At 40.5% G+C, this 12957-nt stretch overlaps 1 protein-coding gene across 2 annotated transcripts in view; it reads left to right on the plus strand.

The window, feature by feature from the left end:
* Positions 1 to 10714, plus strand: part of MTMR7 (myotubularin related protein 7) — a 96824-nt gene extending 86110 nt beyond the window's left edge. For both annotated transcript variants that reach the window (XM_005282077.3, XM_042841931.2), the window contains 4 exons: positions 419 to 619; positions 2799 to 2939; positions 6615 to 6741; positions 7346 to 10714. In XM_005282077.3, coding sequence (XP_005282134.1) covers positions 419 to 619; positions 2799 to 2939; positions 6615 to 6741; positions 7346 to 7705 — 829 coding nt within the window. In that variant the 3' untranslated portion in view covers positions 7706 to 10714. The remainder of the gene's footprint in view (positions 1 to 418; positions 620 to 2798; positions 2940 to 6614; positions 6742 to 7345) is intronic.
* The last annotated feature ends 2243 nt before the right edge of the window (positions 10715 to 12957 follow it).

A 12957-nucleotide genomic window follows, 5' to 3' on the forward strand; every position in this document is an offset into this window, starting at 1 on the left:
ACTACGATTGGAGGGTTTTTTTGGGGGGTGGGTGGGAGGGCACCATAAAAGTCTCTCAGCAAAGGTTGTCCTGGAGATGTGCTAATTAATAGTACATAGACTAAGGGTGTTCATGGACGTGAGAGACTTGCAGCGCACACTAGTACCAGGTATAAAACAGCAGGGGACTCTGGAAGTTTCGCCACAGAGCTTCTCCTGTGTGCTCTGTTCCTGACTGGCAAGCACAGCACTCCTTCGGTTCTGTGAACAGAGGTTTCCACACCTGCCTGATTTTGTGATGTGACTAAAAATTCACCATGAAACCCATGACTCAACTCTCTCCCACAAAGCATTTTTTTCAACCATGTAGTGCTCTAGTTTTCATAAAGGATTCCTATTAGATTTCAGGTTATAATGGTAATATCTTGCATTATTTTAGGTATGGCTATTTAGATGGAGATCCAAAAGAGATATCCCCAGTTATTGATCAGTTCATCGAGTGCATTTGGCAGCTAATGGAACAGTTTCCCTGTGCCTTTGAGTTCAATGAAAGATTCCTGATCCACATACAACATCATATCTATTCCTGCCAGTTTGGTAACTTTCTGTGTAACAGCCAGAAGGAGAGGCGAGAGCTGAAGTATGATTTTCTATTCTTTAACTACATAGGTATATGTGGGTTTTGCAGATTTTGTGTGTATTAAAGATTAAAATGTCTATATAAATTTGCATGCCACAAAGTGTGGCAATGCACAATTCTTACCTGCCTTTATCTGGCAAGATAATTTAACAAAAAAAAGTTGAGCTTCTGTAATGTGCAATGCTGTGTATATAATCTATAGGTGGGAAAGGGATTTAGGGCCTCACTTGAGCCTTGGCATACTCCTCAGTGTGATTGTTCACATCCCAGAGCTATGTATGTATGAGAAATCCATTTCCCCTCCTAGGGTTGAATCTTCAAGTTTCCCCAGAGCCAGATTCCTCTCTGTCCCACCCACTCCTTTTGGGTAAGGAACTGAGGTTCCTGCTGGTGACACCCTGGTTACCCTGGTCAGGGGAAACAGTGAACTGACCTCTTGCACTGTTAGTTTTGTACTTTCTGATTGTACTGGAGTTCTTGTGTTCATCACATACTCATCCCACGAACTGACCAGCAGTACAAATTTCCTGGTTTCTTGTCCACTAGTCCCATTTTAAGGTCATGTGGATGGTCACCATAAAACTGTTCTAACCCACCCAGTGCACACAAATCATCTGGTGGCTCCCCTGGTTGCAGATGTACTCTCCCTTCTGGGTTGACACTTCCATATAAGTCATCTCATTGTGCTTTTGCAGCCCCAGAAATCTTTTCCTGTAAGCCTCAGGAGTCAGTTTAAGTTGAAGGATTGAGGCTTTTAAAAATTGTTCATAGTCCACAAAATCTGTCCCTACATTTGACTGTTTGCTTCTATGCCTCTTACTCCCAGTAAGGGGTGTTATAGACCAGAATGTAGGCAGTCATACCTAGTGGTCAGAGCAGTAGTGGTCAGGAACTATAGGTCAGAGACAGAGTCAGGAATCAAGCCCAGGGTCAGAGCCAGGGCATAGAAGCAGGGACTTGGAGCAAGACAGGAGTGCAAGAACTAGGAGCTGGACAGGAAGGCAGGAATCAGGAAAGAAGGCAGAATCCAATGTAGCATCCAGCCAAGGATTCCTGTAGTTGCTCAGACAACTTCCTGTGTCTCCTTCTGGCTTAAATAGTGAGTCTGAGCCAGGCAAAGAGGCTGGACATCTCCTCCAATTGGGAGCTTTGTGGGCAGTGCCTATGGTGAGCTAGGGTCCAGCAGCCCACGCTCCCTGCTGGTATCAGCAAGCTGCCATGTGGTGGCTGTGGCCTGGAGACCCAGGTTCAAGACCTGTGATTCCTCCAAAGGGCTCACCTTCCTTCCTGGGCTTCAGAGCCCAAGCTCCAGGCTGAGCCACAACATCTACAGTGCCTCTTTTTAGCACCATATGTCACACAGCACACAACTGTTTCAAATTGTATCTGCACAAACTGCTGATCCCCAGAACCTGCGGTGAGCCACCCACAGAAAAAAGTAGAACTTGGCATAACTCCTGTAGTCTGTAAGGGAATGGTGCCCCACTGGTAACTGGCCATTCCCCCTGTAAAGGCAGAGTCGCCATTATCTGGCACAGAGTGCTACTGTGGCTGCTCAGCAATCTGGTGCCAACTTGAAATGTCAGCACACTTGCATGTGGCTGAAATTCACCCATGGTGTGGAGAACCAGTGGAAGTCCTCTGTGCACTTATGGGCTGTGGGAGGAGGGTTAATCACTGAATAAGTAGCTGCAGTGGAGTGCCTGACCCATTACATGCTGCAGGAAGTGTCTGTGCACCAGGCCCATGTAGGTCAGCAAGGCCAAGAAGAGGGGTGGAGAGTGAGGAGGTGTGGAAGAGGCCCGGGGATTCGTGAATATACAGATTCAGTGGCCACAACACAGAACTGATACAAAGGATCAGTGGCTGCTGTTTCAACTCATAGAAGCCCGGGGCATGGGTCCTGAAATGGAGGCTACGTTTTTATTTACTCAACCCCCATACATTCCACGTCCAGTTACTCTGGCTTTTCAGAGGTGCATTGGATTTTACCTTTAAAGTCCAATGAAGGAAAATGGGCCTCTACATTCTACAGCTATAATTTGTGTAATTTTCTTAAGAGGCTCTGAAGCTGATTGTAGTGACCAGCAAAGAGCACTGAAGTGTCTTCCCTAATCTCTAGCTATACCTGCACCTCTGGAAAGCAGTTTATGTATTTTTCTTTTAAATCCTTTCTCAGAATTCGAGAACGAACATATTCGCTTTGGGCTCATTTGTGGAAGAATCGTGCAGATTACATGAATCCTCTGTATAGAGAAGACCACAGTCAGACCCAGGGGACACTGCGACCACAGACAGCTCCCTGCAATTTCTTGTACAAGTAGGTGACTTCACTTATTGTTGCCATTGCACAGTGCAGGTTACTAGTGGGGTGTATTAGAACAAAACTTCTCATCTCAGAACTTAATCTTGTACTGTATATTTTATTCTAGTACGTTGATAGATACAGTGGTAAATTCAGTGCCAGCTACAGTGAGTAAACTCCCTGCCTGCCAATACTCAGACAGGGCCTCTACACTATGTCACAGCATTGGATTAGCTACAAAAGAAGCTTGTGACTAAGACTGCATTGATAGTTGTGTGTACTTATTACATGCATAGGCGTTTGTTCCACTGTGGGTACTAGATTTCTGCCATATCAGATTTTGTGATGAATCTTTGATTCCCTGGGTCAATCAGCATCACAGGTGAAACAAGTGGTTTCAGAAAGATCGTAGGATCTCACTCACATTTGTTAAAACAAGTACTCAGTAAATAAGCAAATAAAATACTCTGTCCAATGTTGCTGCTAAATTCTAAGTAACACTGGGAGGGTAACTTAGGCCCCACATATTTTTAGGTATTTACAAGTTTCTATAGAGGCTAATATCATCCAAAATGTTTCTATTGTTTTTTTCAAATAACAATCTATTTTGCTGCTAATACAAGAAAAGTGAAAGTGATTAAAAATTATTATAAGTACAATTGAATATTTTCATATTCCAAGCTAAAGGATATGTTAAAATGTAAACAACCTAAATGATTAAAAATGAATTAATGTTAATATTCTTTCATGTTTAACACTCTAGGTCACATTTGTAACCCAGGTTTAAAAAAACAGTTTAACTAAAAACTCTAATTGTAATCTGACAGTGTCCCTTTAGGTACAACGATATTTGCAAAAGAGATTTCCAAAATATGGGCCTGATACTGCAGACACTTACTCATGTGAGTAATCCCATTGACTTTAATCAGACTACTTTGAGTAAGGGTTTGCAGGATTGGGCTTTTTGTGTTAATGAATATAGGGTTGGGGGGGACATTACTAAATTAACATAGATTGTTTGGCAAAGAAAAAAGAAACCACTTAATACTAGGTAAAAATTTCCTAGAACTAGGGTGACCAGATGTCCTAATTTTATAGGGACAGTCCCGATTTTGGGGGCCTTTTCTTATATAGGCACCTACTACCCTCACCCCCGTCCCGATTTTTCACACTTGCCCTCTGGTCACCCTACCTAGAACAGCTCTGCCAGCCCTTTGGCTAGACAGATGAATTCTTAATTCAAGTCTGTTACTTAATCTGTCTGCTGAGCTACTTACGTAGATAGTCAGGTGCTGGCCACATGTTACCAGAGAATTAGAAAATAGGGGAGGAGTGATATTACACAATTATCCAAACATACTTATGGCATACACCCTCCTCTGAGCTGACTTTTCAGTTGCAGGCTAACAGGAACAGTTATTTAACTGAGAACTATGTCAACAATTCACACAAGAGCACGCAGATGGGTGCATGGCTAAGGAGCAAATACACAGAAACTGGCTTGTAAAACCCCAGGCTGCTTCCACTTTCCTAAGGGCTTCTTTTTTAGCCTGGGTTATTATTTTACAGGTCTCTTACTTTAAATTAATTGTAGTGCAGTCTACAATAGCTTGGTATCACTAACCTGCAAAGATTTCATAGAATCAGTTGTTAAGGTCTCCTTTCAGGAATGCACTTTAGCATGTACTTAAATCCATCCATATTCTGCATGTGCTAAGCCCTGCCTCTCAAAGGGAGTTAGGTAAATCTGGGTTGGAGGAAAATGCCTACCTCCTTTTGGGATTCACAGCCATAAACACACACCTGGAGATGACACCTAAGCCAGTTTTTGGAAAATGCTAAACGAGGAGTCCCCCTTATAACCTTTAGTCCAGTAGCTAGGGTACTCACCCTGGATGTGGGAGACCTCAGTTCAATTCTACCCTCTGCATGATGTGGAGAAGGGATTTGAAGCTGGGTTTCCCCCCTTCCCACAAGAGTGCCCTAATCGCTAAGCTATGGGGTTATCCGGTCGGGTCTCTTGCAATCTCTCCTATTGGAGCTGTTCCACTGTGTATAAATAATTAATACAGGGAGGGGAAGAGACTCAAGTTCAGATCAGGCCTCCACATCGCGGGGTGGGGGGAGGTTGAACCCAGGTGTCCCACATCCTAGGTGAATGTGCTAACCACTGGGCTAAAAGTTATAAAAGGGGTGGGAGAGTGGGTGCAGGCACCATCCCTGCCATGTCTTCCTCTGTGCATTTTGTGTGGGTTTAGGGGTCAGAGAACACTTACTGGATCAGGCCCCGCAGGGGAGAGGGGCAGGGCAGGACCCCCTGTGGGGTTTAGGGATGAGATAAGCACCTGGTGCCCAGACTGAGATAACTATGCATACGTTCACTGTCAGAAACTGAGATACCTAGGGGACTATAACAGTGGAAATTTAGATGCCTGTAGGGTTAGGCAGCAGCTGTGTGGGGGTTTTGAGGATCTCAGTGATGCCTAAATATTGGATTTAGGCATCTAAAGTGGCTGTTAGGCATCCAAGTGCTTTTGTGGATCTAGCTCTAAATGCTTTCCTGAATCAATCTGGGACCTAATTCTGAAAGATGTAGAGTATCTGAGCAGAACCAGCAGATTTCATTAGTTTCATTGAGAGTTGTGGCACTCAGCACCTCTCCGGATCAAACCTATGATTGTACAGTGACAATCTGAGAAGAAATCATCATAATAAAATACTGTTTTACCCATGTGATACAGCAGGTGGAAACAGGCCCCATGAATCTGTCGGGTATTTCATAGACTGCCTTGTGAACACATATTGAGACATCTCTGTGCCAATATGTGTTATTTTGTCTTTTAACATTAGGGTCAAATTTAGAGCAAGTGTAAATGGGTACAACTCCGTTGATTTCAGTGGAGTCATGCTTAGCTACACCAAGTACCCAAAAAGTACTTTTCAGCCAGGCCAACAAAACACAAACTCATCCTTGAGATATTTTTTGGCTCTTGTTGTTAAACATTTTTGTTAAGTATGAATTTTTAAGTAACATTTCACACCATAACTTTTAGATGACGCTTCTGATTTTTTACCCAACTTTCCAGAAAAAAACTATGCTCAGATGAGCTGTGGCATACAAAACTTCAGGAGGACCAGTTGTTCTTGAGGAAAACTGGAGAGGGGCTAAAATTGGACTTATAATGGAAAGCTGGCTTCAACCTTAATTTTGATGCAGCTACTACTGCACTATAGTATTTTTAAATAGAGGGTATAGAACAAATAAAAAATACAACTTAAGTTATTGTTCTTCTTAGCAAAGGTGTGTATTTATTTTGACAGAACATACATTTTTGTTGACAGTAAATACATTTAATAAGTTTAAAAGTTTTTTTTTTTTTAAAGAATTACTATCACTCAGAACTCCAGACAGATTAGATCAAAGCTGTGGTCTAAATCAAATGTAGCCTGATGTTTCTTAAAATTGTATATAATTGATTTATGCCAGTATTAGTCTATAGATTTACATTCTTCTGCTTCTTTTTCATTGTCAGTCATACATGATCAAAGGTAGTAAAACATAATCTTGTGGTAGTAAATCTGTTTTTCAATTAACATCATGCAGTAAAGTGCTTACGTATGTTTAAGACCGTGTACTCCTGCATACCGTCTGCATTTAACACTTCTGATAGTCCCTGCTATCAATTCCAGGTTCTGGAGTGGTATGTATACCCGCTTTGAAAAGGGGATGCATCCCCGGCAGTCAGTTACCGATTACCTGATGGCAGTGAAAGAAGAAACTCAGCAGTTAGAGGAAGAGCTGGAAGTCTTAGAACAGGTAAAGACACTTGATCTGATTTCCCAGACTTTATATTCTCTGAATAAGGCTAGTTATTGGGGAAGTCTTTGATGAATTTCAGCTAAATAGGTAGTTTTTGTTCACCTTTCTACAGGACATGTGCAATGGAGGTCAGGCATAGATAATACCAAGATAGCAAGAATAATCCATAAATGTATACTATTACTTAAAAAGTGGTGGCACCTACCATCTGCTGTGTGCTTTTCAAACACAGAGGGAGTTTCTGGGACTGAACTCAATGGGAATTTTTTGCCTTTGCCATCTGTAGAAGCCTGGAGTGGGGTTTTTTGGGGGGTAGGGTGAAATTTTGCCCTGGTACCTGCACAAAACACACACACTCCCACAGAAGTTAATTTTTTTGGTCCCATATGGCATAAAGGCTGACATGATTAAAGGTCTGTGTAACCCCACTGCAGTTGAGGGAAGAATTCTGATTGTCAAATAAATAGTTGCAAAGGGCGTAAGTCAGATTTTGACCTTAAGTATTTACATTGTGCCCATCACCAAGGTACGCAAAAGCAGAATTGGGTCCAAAACTCGTGCATGTGTGTGTAATATATAAACTATATTGTTTCTCTTTCAGAGATTGGCAGATCTCAAAAAAGTGCAGTTAAACAATAGAAAAGAAAACTCTAAGCAACAAGACCACAACACACACTTAGGGCTTTCTACCTCTAACAACAGCATAGCTAACACACCCCAGGATTACATTAATAATGTGAAATCATTCCCATCCCGGAGCCCTTCACAAGGAGACGAAGAAGACTCAGCCCTGATTCTGACCCAGGACAACCTGAAAAGCTCTGATCCTGACCTCTCAGCCAACAGTGATCAGGAGTCAGGTGTGGAAGATTTGAGCTGCAGATCCCCAAGCGGTGGTTGTTGCCTGCCTAGTGAAGACAGTGGCAAAGATTCAGATGAGGCTGTGTTTCTCACTGTCTGAAATGACATCTGTTCATCAGATGAAGAACAGGCACTGTCCTTGAACATTTAAAAAAATTCCAAAGAAAAGGAGCTGTGCAATTGTGTATGTAAAGGTCCAGGCAGAACAACCACTTATTAGCTGTAATAAGACAAAATGTTAATGAAAGGTAATCTCTGCTATTATGAACATTTATTTAAGCCCCTTGTGGTTGCTTCTTTTAACCTTATCAGAGCCATAAAGAATTATTAATTTATTTTTGCTTTCCAAATGTTATTTTTATATTTCCATAATTATGCCTACTGTACATAACTGTGTTTTTGTTGAGTATTTTTGCCTTGAAGGTAGCTGTGTACATTGTGGAAATATTGGATTTGTTTCTTAAAATTTTCAAATTTAACAATTTTGTGAAAAAATTTCTATTAAAATCCTTTCAAAAAAGATACTAGAACCACTAGAAAAGGTTCAGAGAAGGGCAACTAAAATGATTAGGGGTTTGGAACGGGTCCCATATGAGGAGAGATTAAAGGGGCTAGGACTTTTCAGCTTGGAAAAGAGGAGACTAAGGGGGGATATGCTAGAGGTATATAAAATCTTGAGTGATGTGGAGAAAGTGAATAAGGAAAAGTTATTTACTTGTTCCATAATACAAGAACTAGGGGCCACCAAATGAAATTAATGGGCAGCAGGTTTAAAACAAATAAAAGGAAGTTCTTCTTCACACAGCGCACAGTCAACTTGTGGAACTCCTTACCTGAGGTTCTGAAGGATAGGACTATAACAGGGTTTAAAAGAGAACTGGATAAATTCATGGAGGTTAAGTCCATTAATGGCTATTAGCCAGGCTGGCTAAGGAATGGTGTCCCTAGCCTCTGTTTGTTAGAAGGTGGTGATTGACGGCAGGAGGGAGATGACTTGATCATTGCCTGTTAGGTTCACTCCCTTTGGGGCACCTGGCGTTGGCCACTGTCAGTAGACAGGATACTGGGCTGGATGGACCTTTGGTCTGAGCCAGTACGGCCATTCTTGTGTTCTTTCAGCAGAGTAAAAGTAGAAATGACAGAAGCAAATGAACAGGATTACTTGGGTGTGTAAATGGGACCCTGACCCTCCAGCTGGATCTGTGTGGGTGGGTCTTTGAATAAAACAGGAAGAATATAAAAATAAACGCACAAACATTTTGGTAAACCATGACTTTGCACTGAATGATAAAGTAAACTCTGATGCCTATTTATTATTTGTATTACCATAGCACCTAGGAGCCCAAGTCATGGAGCAGGACCCAACTGTGCTAGGCATTATATAAACATAGAACAAAAACAGTCTCTGCCCAAGGGGCTTACAATCTAAGTAATAAATAGTGTTGTTTTTCTAGCCTTTACATTGTATTATTTCTATAATCATTCCAAAAAGAGTCAATTTTTAAAGACCACAGCTAAAATTTTCAAAAGTGCCTATGTCCCATTGACTTCCAGTGAGACTTTTGGAAATTTTACCCTAAGCACCTAAGGGCCTAAGTTACTTTTTAAAATATTACCCCAAAACTGAAGTTAAAAGGATACTTTCAGTAGACTAGGCCCAGAAATTAGATATTGCAAAAAATATCTTCTCAAATCCTAACACTGATAGAAATGTCTTGTTTTAAAATAAATTCAATGAAGACATTTTCATCTGAATGTAAATTTCTCTTGCTGTATTTGCCAACCAAACATGGTTGAATATTGCTAGGATGTAAAAACCTATATGTGAAACTGACTAGAAATAAGTAATTTATTTTTACTGAGTGAAGTGAAAAAAAGCAACAAAATATGTTGTCTAAAATGATTTTTTTTTAACCTCTATCCATTTTAATAAGTTAAGATCTTAGTAACGAAGGTCTGGAAATATGCAATTTAAAAAAATTAAAACTCTGTTTGAAGTAGAAGTCAGTAAAATACTAACATTTTGGATTCTCTTGTTTATACTAAATTACTTTACTTTGTCTTTTATTTTGTGTGCCAGCATTTACAATTGAACCATTTAAAAATCTAATTTATTGGTCCTCTCTCCTTATCTTTTTGAAGTAGTTGAACATAAAATGGTAAAGGTGCAAGTTTGCTTTAGTTGTATTTCTTGTTAATGTTTCAAGAACAGGTTTTACAGGCAGAGTTTGCATAGTCAGATGCCATACCTATTCCTAAATGTGTTGATTTTTAATAAATTTCTAGTAATTTAGTCCACTTTTGCAGGGAAGTTTTCATTCTGATAAGAAGCCTTGTGTGTAAAAAGAACAGCTAGCCTCCAGCCTCAGAGGGGAGATGCCATAATTGGACAAAAGAGTTAGTTGCTCTTAGCAAGCCTTATTTTAGCATTAAATTCAATGACCAGATCCTCATCTTGCATAAATCCTTGTAGCTCTATTGAAGTAAATGGAACTATGACAATTTATACTGTGCTGAGACTCTGGCCCTATATATTTTAAAATATTTATGCATTTTTAATAAATGAAAGTCCTGATTTTAATTGTACTTTGAAAAAGTGTATTTCATATTTTATATTTTGAACATGGGCTGTAAAGTTTGATGTTAAAGGCGATTTTGAATGGGTTTTCTTGAAGAAATATACACACACACAATCAAGATGGCAACGAGAACAAGTTATGCAAATACATTCTGCTTTAAAATACAAAAGAATAGTAGTTTTCAGAGATTCTCACAATATTGTTGCACATTAAAATGTAACAGTGTAGATTGTGATGGTGTTACTTTGTCTGTGCTGTTAGACATATCTAGAAATAGATGCAAAACTTAAGAATGTTATATATGCAAAATGGAAGCACTAGCTTCATGTTGCTTGTGAAATTATTGTAATGATTTTTATATGTAAAATATGACTGTTTTAGACACCCATCTTTATAGAGCAGTTCCCACTTGTATGCCTTACAGTGCTGGGAACTTTGGTTTAGTCATTTTCATTGTAAATGTGTGTGCTGTAGCATTATACTAGCCTGATGAAAAATACTTAAAAAAATAAACTGCAACTGTTGCATGTTGTTGATTCACATTAGTGCATTAAAGAGAGGCTTGCTCACATAGCTTTGTAACATAATGCTTAGGAAATTCAAGAGGCATATCAATTGGAATGAGAGATTTTTTCCCCCATATTCTCCTACATCAGCTAGCCATTATCTCCATTTTTGCAGAAAACAGACATGACCATTATTATGAAATCCTATTTTAGTCACCCTAGAACTTTTGCATGACTACTCTGTAATTTGAGACACAACACAATGAGTGTGATGGGAAGAAGAAAAAAATTAAAATAACCATGTAATATAGGTTAACTGTTTATGGTGGCAGATGGTTCTAACAGTGAAATCCTGTTGCTCTCAATGGGAACGAGGGCATTGATTTTACTGGGGCCAGGATTTCACCCATCTTTAATTTAATAATAATAAAAAAAATCCCTAAACGCTGGTATCATTGGTTGTCTGACTTTTTTTTCCAACCAGGATTTGGAGTGGAAATTTGAAGGGGCGGGTTGGCAATTTCACAGATTAATTCATAAGTAATTCATTTCTACACTCAGAGGCTGCATGGAGATGGCATGGGAGAAGCGGACAAAAAGAGGAATGATTGGGCATTAGTGGTGGAGTACACAACATGGTAAAAAACAACAGACAATTGGGAAAGGCTTTGAACGTGAGATAAAGAAATTTGAACTAGCTGGCTCAAAACCAGAGGCAGGCAATGCAGGTTTTTAAAATAATCAAGGAGAGGAATTATGTGGTCAGAGCCACCAGCAAGAAAAAGAATGCTAGAAGCCATATTTTCAGTGAATGGGGCGAGAAGGTAGAAAGCAATGCTGGTTCGTGAGGCTGGTGATGAGGAAGGCCTGAACTAGGTTCAGTGGTGTCGAGAGACATGCACTCATGTCAGTTTGATAATGAGAAGGCAGGAGTTGGAGTCTGTGGGGGACAAAGCACAAGGAGTTGAAAAAATAACCCCCAATTACAAGGCTACATGACGAGGAAGAATGGTGCCTGCAGTGATTAGAGGCTTGGTCTTCACTCAAGAGTTAACTTGGGCTCTAATTTGGCTGTTGCCTTTAACCTTGCTGCTCTCCACAAAACCCTCTCAGCCAAGCATGATGTTGATTTACATCAGAGCAAGCTGGCTAGTCCTGGGATATAGGCTAAAGCCTTTGTGCTATTTACACATTGGTTAGTAACCTGCCAGTTTTCCAGGGAATATGCAGGCCACACCACTTAAGTGCTTATAGCCCTGCACTGCCTTCCCACAATTCACTGGGAAGGAATCATAGTGACTTGGCTTACTGCAGCACTAAGAACTATGGGCTATATCCCCAGGAGTTCAGGCACATTCCATGGGTGAGTGTAGTACTAATGTGGACCCAGTAACTTGGATGTGGCCACTCACACGTGGCTAGCCTGGGTGCTGATGACCTAGGTTGCCATGAAGACATAACCAGAGATGGGGTACATACAACAAAAGATAAGCAATTCAATTTTAAACTAAACGTTGCTAAGTTGCCAGCAGAAGAAAAGATGTCAGATGAACTCTAATTTGGATCTTCTCCAAGCAGAGCTTCAGGTTTTTTTGTTTAAGATACAAAGGATGTACACTGGAGGAAAATCCAATGAGGCACTTGTTTATTCAGCACTTATGAGGATGGAGCCCAGATACGTTTTTTCTTTCTAGTAGCTGGCCGTATTTGTCGCCTTCATTTACTCAACTTTCATCAGCTGCTGCATGCACTGTAGTTTCCACAGACACATACAGAGGGCTATATGATGCTTCTTAACTTCTCTAACAAAGGACAAAAGCTATAAATTGTCTTGATCTTTAAAGGCAGGTCAGATGTGTCATTTACAAGGGCGATAAAGAGAGCTGTGAAAGCCAATAATTTTGACCATTGATTAACACCATAGAACTAGCCAATCCTCAGCTGAAACTAGTTTCTGAAGGAAGCACGGGGAGTTGATGGTGTCAAGACTTAAGAGGGACAGAGTAATTCAGTACAGAGGGCTGGGCATGTTGGCTCTGAGTATTTATCCCAGTATCAGGCTGGCTTCCACATTCACTGGTTGTGTGGGAGAAGCTTCCCAGTGCCATTATCTGAGCACCAGCCACAGGGATACAAAACAGCCTGTCCAGCACTGACTATATTACAACTAATAGCAATTAAGAAACATGATAAATGGTTCCAATTTCACTAAGAGGTCCTGCAGTCAGAGTACATGGTATCCACACGGTAGGTAAAGGACTAGCAGA

This window comes from Chrysemys picta, chromosome 5, assembly GCF_011386835.1.
Source record: "Chrysemys picta bellii isolate R12L10 chromosome 5, ASM1138683v2, whole genome shotgun sequence".
Classification (NCBI taxonomy): Eukaryota; Metazoa; Chordata; order Testudines; family Emydidae; genus Chrysemys; species Chrysemys picta.